This window comes from Cannabis sativa, chromosome 6, assembly GCF_029168945.1.
Source record: "Cannabis sativa cultivar Pink pepper isolate KNU-18-1 chromosome 6, ASM2916894v1, whole genome shotgun sequence".
In the NCBI taxonomy this organism is placed as follows: Eukaryota; Viridiplantae; Streptophyta; class Magnoliopsida; order Rosales; family Cannabaceae; genus Cannabis; species Cannabis sativa.
Window position 1 is genome coordinate 13,862,526 of NC_083606.1, and position 16,227 is coordinate 13,878,752.

The 16,227-nt window shown below is 32.8% G+C and overlaps 1 protein-coding gene and 1 long non-coding RNA gene across 5 annotated transcripts; one reads left to right on the plus strand and one right to left on the minus strand.

The window, feature by feature from the left end:
• Nucleotides 1–7,216: 7,216 nt before the first annotated feature.
• Nucleotides 7,217–15,396, plus strand: LOC115724852 (RNA-directed DNA methylation 4). 4 transcript variants are annotated; one of them, XM_061117105.1, is made up of 12 exons: nucleotides 7,239–7,840; nucleotides 11,518–11,574; nucleotides 12,196–12,389; nucleotides 12,476–12,556; nucleotides 12,644–12,735; nucleotides 12,863–12,937; nucleotides 13,058–13,099; nucleotides 13,665–13,816; nucleotides 13,897–14,012; nucleotides 14,554–14,632; nucleotides 14,730–14,800; nucleotides 14,885–15,396. In XM_061117105.1, the coding sequence occupies exons 3-12, from the start codon at nucleotides 12,281–12,283 to the stop codon at nucleotides 15,148–15,150; spliced, it is 1,083 nt and encodes a 360-aa protein (XP_060973088.1). In that variant the 5' UTR covers nucleotides 7,239–7,840; nucleotides 11,518–11,574; nucleotides 12,196–12,280; the 3' UTR covers nucleotides 15,151–15,396. The 4 variants fall into 4 exon arrangements, with proteins under 4 accessions (XP_060973086.1, XP_060973088.1, XP_060973087.1 ...); XM_061117104.1 differs by having other exon boundaries at nucleotides 12,224–12,389; XM_030654213.2 differs by having other exon boundaries at nucleotides 7,240–7,840; nucleotides 12,150–12,389.
• On the minus strand, nucleotides 8,469–9,270 carry LOC133038791 (uncharacterized). The gene is made up of 2 exons (XR_009688303.1): nucleotides 9,001–9,270; nucleotides 8,469–8,880 (listed from the first exon to the last, which is right to left on the minus strand). It is a non-coding gene; the product is annotated as an uncharacterized LOC133038791 (long non-coding RNA).
• Nucleotides 15,397–16,227: the final 831 nt, after the last annotated feature.

Below are 16,227 nucleotides of genomic sequence, written 5' to 3' on the forward strand. Positions count from 1 at the left end.
AAAAAACGAAGAAAAACGAAAAAATTGCGAGCTGTACGGACGGGATGGTGTGCATACCCGTCCGCGCGCGCATGAGGGGTGCATGGGGCTGAAAACTCGGCGCTGGTGGGTTCTGGCAGGATTTCCGCGCGCGCACGGGGGTTTTAGCTCAACCCCGATTTTTTCGAAACTTCAAAAAATCATAACTGATTCAAATTAAATCAAAATTGAGTTCTGTAAAAAAGTAAATTGCTTAATTTTTTCCATACTATCCAATAAAAATAATTCAAGAAATAGATATTCAATTATTTTTCACGAAAATTCAGAAACACCAATCAATCATCAAATAACACACAATGCAACATGATACCATCCAAAAACAAACAAACAAACAATCGTTTTAAAGTCCAAATTTCTTGCAAGTAAATCAATTAACCTGGCTCTGATACTAGTTGTTGGAATTTATTTTACCAGGATCTTAGATCTACTCACAAGTATGTTTATTAACATCCTAAATAAGAACTTTCTAAAACGATGAAGTAAACACGTATAAAGTTTAAGAAACCTTACATTGGGTGCAGCGGAATTAAATGACTCCTTCCGTTCAGATCTCTAACCCTTGTATCCTTTCTGTAACAGAGTATTATCAAGATCTGAACCTGGATCTCTTTCTCTGAATCCTTCATGCTGAAACTCCTTTGCTGATGATCTTTCTTCACGATCTTCCTCACTATGATTGAGGTATTGCTTGCTGTGTGTGGGCACTACTCTAATCACTAAGGTAATTTCGAAATATGAAGGAAGACGAGAGAGAGAGAGTGGCGGCCAAGGAAGAGAGAGAAGGCTCAGGTTTTCTGATTCAGAAGTGTAATTTTCCTGAAGCCTTCACTATCTATTTATAGCATTCCACTAGGGTTAGGTTTGAATTATTTGGCATTAAAATAATGAAAATATCAGTTTAAAATGCCTACAAAAGTGGCCGGCCATGGCTTGGTGGATTTGGGCCTTGCTTTTTGCAATTTTGCAATTTTAACACTTTTGTATCTAATTTTCTCAAAAATGCCAATTTTCTAATTCAACCATTTAAATGCCAATTCTAACTATTTAATAACTATAAATAATTATTAAATAATATTGTCATTTATCATATTTATTAATTGAACCATACAAAGTATCATAATTAACAAATATGCCCCTATTAACTCTTTCTTTACAATTTCGTCCTTACTTAGTGAAAATTTCACAAATAGACATTGTCTAATTTGTGAATTATAATTGATTAATCAAAACCAATTACATGAGTCTTACAAACAATATTAACTCAACTAGTGTGGGGACCATGGGTCTATATAACCGAGCTTCCAATAAGTAGATCAAGAATTGAGCACTAAAATTCACTAACTTATTAATTCTTCGTTGAATCCACGCATAGAACTCAGAATTGCACTCTCAGTATATAGAATGCTCTATATGTTCCACCATATAGACGCATCATTAGTTATCCATTGTTATAATCCTAATGTGATCAATGATCCTCTATATGAATGATCTACACTGTAAATGGATTAGATTACCATAACACCCTACTATGTATTTTATCCTTAAAACACTTGACCCAGTATAAATGATATTTCAGCTTATGTGAAATGAGTACTCCACCATTTATGTTCGTTTGGTAAGGCTAAAAGGAGATCATCCTTTGCTTACTATTCACCAGATAGAAGCTATATATTCCATGTTTATGCTAGCGCTCCCACTCAATTGCACTACCGTGTTCCCAAAATGTACGTATCACCCTGACCTAAAAGTAGGCTTAACTAACAAATCAAAGAACACGAATAGCCTTTCAAGATTGAGCCTAATCATAACAGGATTAAGAACATTTGATCTAGGATCAACTTGGCGATATTGACTTGAATAGATTTTACGGTAAGTTTAATTAAATCTAAGTCAAAGTTCAATATCGGTCCCTTCCGATGCATACTCCATGCATCCAACCTGAGCTTTACTTTAACCAATGTTCTGGAAAGAACATAGCATTTCTCAAAATGCAAGTAAACTCTCGTTGTAGATTATCATATCAGTAAAACCCTGTGTCTAATAAATCTAGGAAACTTTATTCACATAGTCATGTTTACTTTCCAATGTGATGACAACACAATAAACAGGATCACGTATGTGAAAAGGGTTTAAGATGAATTAATAAATCAAATAGACAAGCAATTGATAAAGTGAACCAAAACATACAGAAATGAATGAAAAATACTTCTGTTTCTTTATTGATGTTGAATAAAATAGATTACATTGAAATGGAGTTTTATTTAGGGCATAAAACCTAACAACCTCTGCTTCGACTTCCGCTGAAATCTGCTTTGGCTCTCCTCTGTTTCGACTTCGACTAACCTCGGTTTCGTCTTCGACTTCCGCTTTGAGTTTGCCTTCAACCTCCCATTGTTCTTATCAGCGTTCTTATCGCCATTGTTCTCATTGTGTTTAGTTTTAGTTTATACGTTCATTCATTTGTCTCAAAATATTCAGCAAAACAACTCGACTTCCTTCTTTCTTAAACTTATGATAAACAAACCAAACTCATATTCATTTTTATATTCATACTAGCGCACCAGGTTGATTGTCAACTTGAGAGCTGGGCTCAGCTTTGAGGCCCTTAAGTTTGCTTGCATCTTCATTATTTCTAATGACAGGAAAAAAAATTGGAACACTTTTTCAAGAAACTGATTGGACCTAGCCCATGTTGACATCAACTTGGGCGCTGGACCCAGTGCCAGGTGTCAACATGCGCGTTGGGTCCCAATTTTGGCTTCCTGGAAGTTCCGTTTATTTCCCAGAAATAGTTGACTCTTAATCTTTGATGAAAAATAAGAATATGTCGCTTTCTCTCCTGTGGGCGATAGGGACTTCCACAGCAACTGAAGGAGTTTACAAAAGCAGAAGAGCTCTCAAAAAACATCCTCGAAATTGGCCCAGTTTGACAAAATATAACCTCGGCACTAGGCCAGCCCCAAGTGTTAACCTTGGCACTGGGCCTTACTTCTAGCACCCAGGAAATGTTGTTGCTTCCTTAAAAATACCTACTTTCTCATTTTTTATGAATACAAAGAAGATGCAAAAGTCGGATTGCCGAATTGATACTTGTACGTCGCCCAGATTGACAGATTCTCAACCTGGGCAGTGGGTGCTCAAAAATGAACTTTCTTCGAATATGATTTTGATGCCTCAAATATATCAGTGGTATGTCTAGTTCATGTTTCAATGTAAAGTTTGACTCATTTGTACTAAGACGGTTTCAAAAACTGACACTCTAGTTGAGGATATTAACCTGGGTGCTAGGTGAAACTCTAGGTGCCTAGGTTGACAAGAGTGTACGCATAAGTAGTTCATGTTAGCAGTTAAGTGTGGAAAATAAATGAGAATTTAAATTTACTAACAGTTTAATAATTTCGAAATTTTTACTACCAAAATTTAAACTTAAAAGTTAAGTACAGGTGAAATGATAATTGAGAGGATTGAACCGAAAAAATTCTATTGTATATCAAACACAGTGGCACTATTGTAATACTAGAGTGAAATCGAATCAAAGTGTCCCCTCTCGTCTCGATTTTGAACCAGAAAAAAATAGACGAAAAAGATGAAGAAATATATTATCAAAACGACGTAGTTTGGAATTTATTATTATTTTTTTAATAAATCATGTAATATTATTAATAGCAATAAGTTAAAATAATAGTGTCCATCACCATATCAATGTGTAGCGATCAAATTATGAAGAACCTGATATTAATTTGTATCAATAACAATATGACACTTGGTACCAAGCACTATAAGGTGTCCCGACCCCTTCGTATTTTTTAAAATAATAGCATACAATCTATTCAAAACATCTCAAGTCAGATGTAATGTGTTTTACATCGCATCGATGTGTGTTTGCGAGAAGCTCGAGAGTCAACAAATGGTTTCACTCTAGAGTTGGTTTCTGATTCCTTGACCTAGGCCTAGATAAAGGGTTCTTTCGCTTTCGATATAGGAAACTTGTATTTTTGCTCGAGTCTCCTTTTGATCCTCTCACATTCGTTCGAAAATTCTTTGATTTGGGCTCTAAAAAAATGAGTCAAATAATCAGACGTCTGATTCCCAAATTTATTGACAAAAAAAACTAAAATAAAATCAGATGAAAAATATTGCAGCATCACAATCAACCTTAAGAACATCTATATTTAGTTTCATCCACAGCTCAGACTACGCAACAGTAAAAACTGTTGCAGCAGTTTCATTCAACCTCGTAGCTTGAACACTCAACTATTATGCAAGGTACGTAACTGCACTATTAATAACTCATTCAATCGTAAAGAGCTTGTTATTCCTAACCACAAACAACGATTTGATGGCGAATCATCAAAAAAAAAAAAAAAAGCAACAACGAAACAAAACAAAATAAAACAAAACCATATCATCTAAACAAAACTAAAACACTCAAAACAACGTCACAGAGATAAGACCGAAACATCTAAAACTATGTCAGTTGCGAAAATTAAATCGCAATAGCAAAATACAACTTCGACCAAGCTACACCTAAATCTTGCAGACCTAAACGAAACGTAGCTATAAATTTAAGAAAGAGAAGCCCTAATTTTTTTCCAATTTAAAATAACATTAAAAAATATAAAGAAAAAAGACTTTGGTATCTGCATGGGCATACATTACACTGCCACGTGTGTAAGAGTGAAAGAGTGTATATATATATGTGTGTATATATATATAGAGAGCGAGATAGTTATGATTGTAACAAATCAGTAAGGTTTATTTCCTTCGAACGCTTTGGCTTTCTCTGTTTGATTTCATTACTGAAAACCCTACCAATTCCAATTCAGGTTTCTCTCTTTCTTTCTTTTGATCATCATCTGATTCTTCCTTTGAATTCATTTTTTCATTTGTTTTTTTTTTATTATGATCATCTTATTTAAATAACTATTTAGGGATTCGTTCTTTATTTTATTTTATATATATTATCCCTGAATACGATGTTGATGATGATATGATCGTTATTTTATTGATGATTATTACTACTTTACGAAAAAGCTCTCTATTTTTACTATTGATTAAGTATGGAATTTGCGATTAATTTAAGATTATTTATTATAACAAGAACATGTTTTGATTTATGTTTATGGTGCTGATCAGAGTTGTTGATAAGGGGAAAGTTTGTGTATTTTTGGTTTCTAAAAATCTCAATAAATAAAATAAATGATGAAGAATAACACAAAGAAAAATCTAATAATTTTTTATCTCTATTTTTTTTTTAAGTTGGCATTTTTTTTCATACTTTCTTTTATGGAGTAGAATGATAAATTGGTATTTGTTTTAACTAAGGAAAGTAGTATTTTTTTTTTTAAGAAAGTAGTATTGTTTTTAGGCTAATTAATAATTTTTCCTCTTAAACTTTCACATGTAGTAAATCGTGTCACCTGAACTTTTTGGCCGTTAAAAATTCCCCCCAAACTATTGAGATTGTTAAATTTAAGGACTTTTGTCTAATTTTAGTAAAAAAATTCTAATATGGATGAAAGTTCAAGGGGATGATTTAGTACATATCAAAGTTTGAGGGGCATGATTTGGTAGATATCAAAGTCTGGGGAGCATGGTTTAGTACATAAACAATCACTGAAACAATAAAATTGAATGACATTAGACAAAAGTCCTTAAATTAACAATTTCAATAGTTCAGGGGAAATTTATAACGGCGAAAAAAGTTCAGGGGCATGATTTACTACATGTCAAAGTTCAAGGGAAAAATTACTAATTAGCATTCTTTTTATTATAAGGAAAGTAATAATCAATCTTCTTTTAGAAAAACAAATAAAGTAATAATGATTTTGCATATTTAAAACGACGTAGTTTCGGGGATGAGTTTACGGGTAAGATCTTAAACCCTAAGCCCCTTTCTCCTCATATCTCTCTTCTCTTTCTTTTTCTCGTTGTGTCTCATAGATTCTCCGCCGTGACTCATCGCCTTTCGCCGCGTTTTGTCGCCTCACCTTGACTTGGGTAAGTCTTCTTTATTCATTTACTTAGTAATTTAAGTGTAGTTTTGCTCTAAGTTTGATGCTTTATTCTTGATTTGTCTTGAACTTTTTATCAGAGTTTCTTGGTTGTAATATGATTATGGGGTTGTGAAGTAGAGGTTTATTTCTGTATTGGGTTTGTTCAATTTGATTCAATTGTTTTGGGTTTATTGTTTTGAGTTTTGAAGATTTAGTTTTTGATTCAACAATAATAAAAGTTGAGTCTTTTGGTAGATGGAAGTAGAATTAATCCTAATTATTTGGGTTTTAGGCCTTAGAATCCCTTTCTATACATATATATAGAAAGTTTTAGTTGAATAGGTTTCTCCCATCTAATATTTGTTATACACATTTACCTCAAAAACTGATCAGCACGAAAATATGCAATGAACTCGTAATTTACGAAATAATTGCATAAAACATTATTTTTTTTAAAAAAAAAATTTACATTTTTACATTTAAATATTTTTTCTATATTTTTACAGTGTTCTATAAAAATTAAACAAAAATAACATATAAATAACAAAAAATCAACAATAAATTAACAAGAGTACAACATAAAATTATATCAAAAAACTGTATTTTTTTTTGTAAATAAAATCATAAAAATCGCAAAAATATTTAAAATTGGTATTTTTGTAATTTTTGTAATTATTTTTATGTATTTGTGAAATAATTCCTAAAATTATTGTGCGAAAAAGTCATGGGTTTATAAAAATACCAACCCATTTAAATAGGTTCAGAATTGGGCTATACTATTAATGGGCTTTAGACACCAAGCCCAGGCCCCTAGTCCACTCATCTTCCCCAAAAACCTAAGGAAAATTTACATGGTATATTAACTTTTGTCATTTTTTTACAAAAATACTGCCAGACAGTATTTTTTACTTTTTTACTGTATTTTTTTATAAGTTTCATACTGCAGTATCCTGTGTTATATTTTTACTGGTGTTCTACTGGTGTTTTACTGGTGTTCAACTGTTATTTTGAGCTGTTCTGCTTTGTGTTTTACTAGTGTTTTATAAAAACACAGTATTTTTGTAAAGATTTCCGTATGACAGTATTTTTGTAAAAATTAACCTAAATTCCAGTATTTTTTTTTTGTAAATTTCTCAAACCTAATTAACTTTCTCTCTCTCTGAACCCTGAAACTGAAACCCATTAAAGTGTGGTTGGCTCACCTCCTCGCCTTTCCTCTCTCTTTCTCTCTCTCACTCAGCTGTCCTGTTCCTGTTCGCATTGGTAAGATCTTTCGACTTTTGTCTCAGTTGGTCTTTTGAGTCTCACTGTTATTCTCACGGGAATGGGTTTTAGGATTTTGAGGAGTGGTTAGGTAACAACAGGTCTTTCTTTAATCTTATTATTATGATTATTATTAAATCAACCTATATAATTGAGAAGAACAGCATTAGGTGATAATAGTTAGTAGTTTTTGAAATATACTGATTTGATTTTTTTTATGGTGTAATGATGTAATCATCTTTTATTCAGAGTCGAACCAATTGACAAGAATTTCTTATTTTGACATTTACATGAAATTGATGCAACTGTTAACGTTAGATAGTCTTATATAAACACTTTACTCCAAGCATGAGGAAGTAAAGTTGGATACTTGTTATTTAAACCTAGCTAGAAATAGTCATCTCTCTCTCTCTCTCTCTCTTATACTCTGTTGAAGTTGAAGCCTAAGTCGTAGCCGCCCTGCTCGCTGTCGACGGCGATCGAAGAAGACGGAAACTCCCCACTCGCAGACGATCGAAGACAGCAAACGGCAACAACTCAGGGTAAATCTTTTACTCATTTGCTCATTGATACTATCAAAGTAAAATTAAACAAAAAGTAATTTTACAGATAAAAATTACTGAAAAAAAAAGAAGACTGCCGGAGTGAGGAAATTTCTATAATGGTGAGTGTGACCAATTTGCTAAATGAGATTGATACATAAATGCTTAATAGAAAGGGAAAATGCAGAATGGGAGTTGGGAGATAATGGAATCAGAATAGATTGCCACTGCAATTGGCAAAAATCATAATCATTGTTGATACAAATTACATTCTTTCTTCTAGAAATTCATAGGCTGGATCAATAAAAGTCTAATTTAATTTGAGTGGAGATCGATATGCCTCCCCTCTTACTGTAAATTGTTACCCGTATTAATGTGCTTAATGACAACTTTTAGAACAGATGTAATTTATTTTTTTATGGGTGTCTATTCATATGACCGGATGCAATGAACAGATGCAATACAATTCTTTTGTATTAACAGACTTCTGTTAAAATTTACTTTTTCACTGGGAATATTCTGTTAAAAGTACAAGGAAAATTTGATTTTCTATACTTAAAAATTTTAATTTTTTTTTTAAACCAATACATTTTACACTACAGAAAATATGACCTTTTTTTCAAAACCCCAAAAATACCTCCTCTATCTACTTTGTCTCTCTCTCTCGGACCGAACAAAAAAAAAATGCACATGGTCCGATGGTCGGACCATGTGTCCGACCATCGGGTCGGACCCCATCAGACCATGTGGTTCGACCATCGGACCAATGTGCCTCTCTCTCTTCGTTTTCCTAAAATTGAAAAAAAAAAAAAAAAAAACAGCAAAACTAGAGTTAGAATTTTATAAGTAAAACCCACAAGTGTCACCACCACCACCATTGATCAACCTCATAGAGTTTGATTATATACCTTAGCGTAATAGTCCTTCCACACTCTGTGAGCGATCTGATGACCACCCAAATCAAAAGCTTTGAACTTGATTTGCCCAATACTCAATTCTTCTGAAGTTGGGTATTGCGTTGGTTGATGCTGAACTAATCTCTGTGTTTAAAAAAAGAAAAACTATTAATCTTATATTCAATCAAAACAACATATTATGCTCCTTCTTCTACTTAGATTTTACATGGAATACAAAAAAAAAAAAAGGTTAAAAATGAATACCTCATCCTTTAACATGTGAAGCAAGGTGGTCTTTCCAGCATTATCAAGCCCCAAAAACAAGATTTTAGCTTCCTTTTGTCAAAGACCAAGTGATGCTAGAACCCCATAAAACCAATCAACCAAAAACATCTCCTTTTTTTTTTTTATAACTCGATCAAGAAAAATAAAACAGCAACCTCAGCCTATAAGGAGAACAACCCAGATAAAATCAGACCGAAAAATTGAAACTCAATGAACGGGAAGAGATTTGGTGGAAGAAAACGAGGGACAGTAACCTCACTCTCTTCGTCTCTCTCTCGGACAGAACAGAAATAAAAAAAAAAGCATATGGTTCGATGGGTCCGATTGGTCGGACCCCATCAGACCATGTGTATTTTTTGTTTGTTCGGTCCGAGAGAGAGACAAAGTAGATAGAAGGGGGTTTGAGATTTTGAAAAAAGTATCATATTTTTTGTAGTGTAAAATGTATTGATTTAGAATTTTTTTTTAAAAAATTTTTAAGTATAGAAAATTAAATTTCCCGAGCACAACAAAGTGTTAAATACACAACAAAGTTGTAAAGACCGCATATGAATAATACGTTGAATTATTTAATAATTAAAGTTTATGTATGAGATTTTATTATTATCAATAATATTGTGATTATGGGAATTTATTTGAGTGCATATATATATTTATCATGCTATTTATGTAATTTCTCAATTTCTGTGACTGTGTTCGGAAGCTGTGGGAAGCGACGTTGGGCCTTTAGAGAGTCGCATTTTATATGGTTTGGAATATTTTCGGGATATCATTGTTAAGTTTTAGCGGTATTGGTATTTTCGGGGTTTAGTTAATGACCATTTTACCCTTGAGATGTTTTAATTACTTTAATTGGTGATGGGGGCAAAAAAGGTCTTTTCCTTGTTTAATCTTTTTGGCCTCTAGTGGCCTTGAGGGGGGCTGGATATATCTTTTATTAAGATATAAAGGGATTTATTTAATTAATACCAAAGGAAAACTTAACAGTAAAGGAAATCCATTTTTCTCATCAATCTTCTTCTTCTCTCTCTCTATTTCGAAAACTGCAAGAACCTACCCTAACTTTGATTTTGCTTGCTGAATCTTTGAAGTTCCTAGCTAAGTGGTGAAGCTTTGATCAAGGTAGTGTACCCTAGCTTTTCTCCTTTAATTTTTAGTTGAAACTTAAGTTAGGTAATTTTTTGAATTCTTGGTTTTGTGGGGCTGTGTTGAATTTTATTGTTTGAATTGGAATTCTGAAGTCTAATTAAGGTTACTTGAGTTGTTTTAGATTGTTTGGTTCATTATAGTAGGGTTTTATCAAGGTTTGAGTTTGAGAACTCAAACCTTGATCATTAATGGTGATTTTGAAATTTGATTGAATTGTTGAGTCTTGTTGATTGAAACTGGTATATTTCAGTGTATACAGGTATTCTGGAAAATATTGGAAATTTTGGGGATGAATTGAGGTTGTGGGGTTGAGATTTTGGTTCCCAGACCAGAACCGGAATTCCGGTTCCTGGGAGCCTGTGTCAACCGGTCGACCGGTTGGTCCCAGGAACCGGACTTCCGGTTGGGAACCGGCCTGCCGGTTGGAGCTTTTCCCGAACCCTAAATTTTCTCATTTTTAAGTATTTTAAGGCATTGTCATCCTTTTCATCGATAGGGTTAAGCCTAGTTTGCATTTTATATTCCCGATAAGTGTTTTAGCGAGTCTCTCATCGGTTTTTGAACGTAATGGTTTAGGGCCCTGTTATACGTCGAGCTGCACTTCCACTCAGGCTGACCGGCACACTTGAGCACGGAACGAGGTAAGATAGCGTAAGAATATATATATGAATGTTTATGCTTGCTTTAGATGTTAATAAAATTACGGTGTTACCATCACGAGTACCCAGGGTACGTCGTGATTGTGGTACAACACTTAGTAAATTCTCGGGAGTACAGTTAGGACTCTACCAACACAAGTACAAAGTTGGTACTTTAGTGCATATGGTACAGTAGTCGTACTACCCTTAAGAACGTTCTTAACCATTTGGGAAGCTTCGTTGTTAAGCTCCGGGCAGCTTGATCATAAAGCTGACAACAGGTTACTTTCGTGTATTTCTTGCATGTCTTACTGGGTCTGTTGACTCATCAGTTTGCTACCTTGTGTAGGTAAAGGAAAAGCAAAGCTGGAGGAACAGTGAGGCGGAACTCGACATGATTGTACATATCGCGGCAGTGCAACCCGGAGGGTTTCGGTCTTTTATTATTTTGAGTTCGTATTTTGAAGATGCATGTCCGCAAAACTATTTTAAAAAAAAAATATGTATATGTACATATTAGTAAAATATATTAAACTAATATTTTGATACTCGGGATCCCGACCCTTATAATCATTAAATATCTAAATTTTGAAAATTTAGACTTTGTATATTATTAGTATCATTATAAAATACGGGCGTTACAAAAGTAGAGTTAGATAGACATTTATATAATAGAGAGAAGATATATATAATTTGATCAACCTCACAGATATCCCTCTTTCAATGTTTCTCTCTCATCGATTAAGTGCTTGGTCCTTACGTTGAGGTATATTATTCTTCTATATCTTCTATATCTTCTTTATTATGCAATTTTGTTTTTATTCTAAGTGTTTATGTTTGGCTGGTGAGAAAATGAGAAGGAAAACTGTAAATCAAATCTGTTCTTTTTTTTTTTTGGAGGAGGCGTGTCTATTGTGACTCGTGAGAAGAGATGTGGAAGTCCAACCTCCCTATTATTTTTGAAAAACAAAAAATAAATGTGATTAAATTTTTATATTATCGTATATTTAAAAATAAATTAAATTATAAATACAAAAATGAAAACTCCCCTAAAATATTTAGCGTTATAGATAATGAAATAAGAAGAAAATAATTTTTATTTTATTTTTTTATTTACTTACATATATTAAAGTATTAAAATATTATTTTAATAAAATAATCTTTCTACTCCTTTAGTAATTCTATTTTTCAGTGTCAATTATTCTGTTTTAAAATTGAAAAAAAAATTATTTCAATACATAATTAAAAAAATTTAATAATTATTTTATGAAATGTTTTTATATATTTTAAATTTTATTTTATGTTATTCTTATTTTTATATTCTCTTTCCTTTAAAAACAGCAAATTAGTCTAAAAATAAAAATAAATAAATAAATAAAATAAACAGTAAGGGAGTTCTCTGTGAGCTGCTGCAGCAGCTACCTCGACGACGTCCCAGCCCTGATTGGCTCGCGCATACCGCTTCAATTTCAATGGCCAAAATTGGCGAAAGCTCTTCGTCTTCGTGCCAAACCACGGATGCTAAGCCCGTGATCGTTAGGGTTAAGCGCAAAGCATTTCAGTCTCCACTAGATGCTTTCTGTGAGTTTTTCTTTCAATTAGTAAATAATTTACAAGTTGTTTGCTTGTATTTTCATACTATTTTTTAAATTGGTTGAGTAATTTAGGGCTTGAGATTAATGAGAGGCCCCTGAAGCGCGCACTGTTGGATTTTGAGAATCTTTCAATCACTGGTTCAGCTGGAAAAGGTATTTCTTTCTTCTATTGGAGTTGGGATTTAATGTCCTACTTTTGTATGAACATTCAAGTTTTTATGTGTTGTTATTCTTTTGCAGTAGAGGAATTTAAGAGTAAGAAGGTTTTGGTACGGCATCTGGAGACTGCGGGCAGCACTGAGGCCACCATTGATATTGTACAGTTGTTTGTGGTCAGTATCCAAGTCCAATTGCCATTCTTGTAGCTTTATGACATTTGCATATACTTGTGAATTTTTCAACGTGTTGGGATTTATTTAAATTTAGCATAACAAGGTATCATTGGCATAAATTCTTTAGGAATCAGATTCTGCTGATGCAACTGGATCGAAAACAAAGGGTGAGGAACGAAAACACAATTTAAAGAAGGAGAATGTGAGCTCTCTTCTTTGTTTTCATTCACTTACTGTGGAAGATGAAGAAGCTAGCTTTTCTCATTAAAATAGATACTTAAGTAGTGTATCTAAGAATTTGGTTTCCAATTTTACATTACAGATACAAGATCAGCTTTTGTCTAAAGCCAGGAAAACACAAGAGGTATTTTCAAAATTATGAACTTGTTTCGCTTCTTATTTTCAATGTATTCTTTGGTTTCCCTTGATAGCTAATGACATCTGTTCTGTTTGATCTTTGTATGCTTTGAAATAGAACTTTATTAATTTTGTTGCTTTTCTTTCTTACTAGTTGTTTTCTCACCAATTGACAATTGTTTTAAACTTTCTACTTCTATGTTGTTTGTGGAATTTATTTATTGATTATCTCTATTTTAGATCATGAAATCATTAAGTGGAGTTTGAAATAAGAGCTAGAAGCAACAAGGCCTATTTTCATTGGAATTCCTGTGTAGCCAGCAAAAATATAATGATAGATTATCACATTAAATGAATTGACTCAAGCTGTTACTTTGTGCATGATAGATAAGTGGAGCAGTATTTGCTCAGAGTTTGGCTGCTATATATATTGCAGTTTCTTATTTAAAAATTCTCAAATCTTTTTATATGTTGTCCTCCGAAAATATTGAAGAGAATACCAATATATATTTTATTGATCTTCCTTAGATTATGATTTCATTGAACCAATTCTTCATCTTTCATTGTCTTAGGAAGTTGCAAAAAATGCTCGTTTTGAACAAATATGGAGGAGCAGAAAGGGGGCAAAAGAGGTTATGCATGGCAAATTACACGAAATGTGCCATTTCTATGATGTTGTCCGTGTAGATGATGAGGAAAGAGCCAATGAGAAGCGACAGCAGGAGTAAGATTTGAACTTATGAAAGTAGTTTTTCCAATTGTGTTCGCAAACTTCTTGGAAAATGATTTATCAATAATTTACAGAGAAACTTTAGAAGACCACAAGCTTATGTGCAGTTATTTGCCTCTTCTGAGGGAGTTTATCCCAAGTGCTGCAGAAGAAATTGAATCAGATTTACAATCCTACAAAGTTGGAAAAGGTTGTTGATTGGTAGCATATCCCCTCTTTCGTTTGTTTAAGATTAAGATAAATGGTTAAGAGCGCTGACCCTAACTAGAAAAACATTTTGGATTGAGTTCATTCATAGTCCGTGCCAGTATGATGATTTAAGTTTTCCTCTTGCAAAAGGAAAGAATTTTTAAGTTTCTTATGGGAGGCATACCTTTTGACAGCCCACTTCTCAGAAGTCTTGTACATTTTCCGTTCTTCCATTGCTTAAAAATTTTCCTGACCATTTTTTGTCAATAGTTGTTGTGTTATAAGCAAATCTGTCCATGCAGTCTGGACTTTTGAATTTGATATTTCAATTTCATGTTTTGTCTGCTTGGACTTGTAAATTCCTACTTGGTCTGCCTTGGGGCTTAGGGTATAGTTTAATAATCAACTTAAGTGATTATTTCAAGATGACTAAAGTAATCCATGTATTATTCCATTCTTTATCTTACTGGTATTTGTTTTTGTCTATGTTAATATATTCTGTTTGTTGAGTTTCTCTATTGTGTTTAATGGTGCAAATGCAGAGGACTATGTGTATGATTTTTATACTATAAACAATGAGGTAGACATGGCCACTGTAGATGCTTTGCACCCCTTTCCTCTGTAAGTAACTTGTTTCTGTTTATAAAACTAACAAAATTATTTCTTTATTAACAAAAAGTGGTGCTTATATTGATGTAAATTATATCTTCTGTTACAGGGTTCAAGTAGATGAGGAGGATTACTGCGATGGGCCTGATGCTTCAGAATATGGAAGCGATGATTCAAATGGTAGCTATGATAATAGCTTTTCTTTCTCCATTTTATGCATTCAAAACGTTGTATTTACAAATTCCCTCTTTTTGTGGTTCGCAGATGAAAATAATCCACTGAATGATTATCCTGATGAGATATCTGATGGAGAAGACGAGGATGAAGAAGTGGATAGTAAAGCCTCCGATAAAGAATCAGGAGAAGAAAGTGCTAGTGATGAATCGACAGAATCTGAGCACACAGAATTGAAGGTCTTTCGTGAAGATGAAGAACTATTATACGAAGATGATTATGAATATGAAGAAGGTGACAGTGATGATTTTGTTGATGATGATGACCATGATGTTGGTGGTTACGGTAAAGATTGATATATGGTCACATTAAGTAAGTCGACTCCAACTATGTTCTAGAATTTATGCTCTTAATTTTGGTTATCATTAGATGTTAGTAAGTTGTTGTTTGAAGTCAGTAATGCTAGGAGCATTTACACCTAACAATTGATTTTAACTACTTTTTCAAACTAATAGTAGTTGAAACTAATATCACCCGAATTTGGTTTTCTCTGTACAAACTTGAATACACTAATAATACTTTTATAGCTTTCAACTTTTGTAGCCTCTGCCTTCTATTATTTGTATTTATAACTACTTCTATTCAGTGCATATCTAGACATTAGAGATGCTAGATAAAACCTATGGATTCAAATCCGTTTTGTAAAAACAAAAAGCTTATGAAAGTCTAATTATGTAGTTTAACTGAATTTTCAAATTCAAAAGTTAACTTAGCATAAAAGATTGAAAAATCTTCCCAAATCTCTACTTGTTCTTTTCTATTTTTATTTTTGGATTATTATATGATAATTTTTGAATTTTTCATGTATAAAAAGAGATAAACTAGAAACGACATCTCTTATCTCAATGACACTAAAGGAATCTTAAATGAATGAAATTAGAATGTTGATGGAATATAATGAAATAGAGCCACTTTGAGGTTCGTTATGAAATGAGGCATGGAATAGAGCCACAAAAAAGAAGTTTCGAGAGTTATAAAGGAAATTTTGAGTTTATATGGGTTATGTGTTGAGAACGAGAATTGAATTTTATAAGATCTAATTTCTTATTGTTTCTTAGTAGTTAGTGGTAGAGCGGTTGACTATTAACCTGACATAATTATTTATTTATTTAATGAAATCATACGTCCACTTATAATACAATTATTCACATTTAAACTAAAACAACACACCATTTGAATTTGCAAAGGCAATACCCAAAGGTATCTCATTGAATCTCGTAAATTTATTTTCTCAAATTTGCTCTTTTATCTTGCATTGTTTTATTTTCTAAATATTTATAAAATATTTGAATCAGTCCCCACTATCTAAATGTTCTTTGGAAAATTTGAATTTCAATACATTTATTGGGCTAAAATTGGTACACTAAAACTAA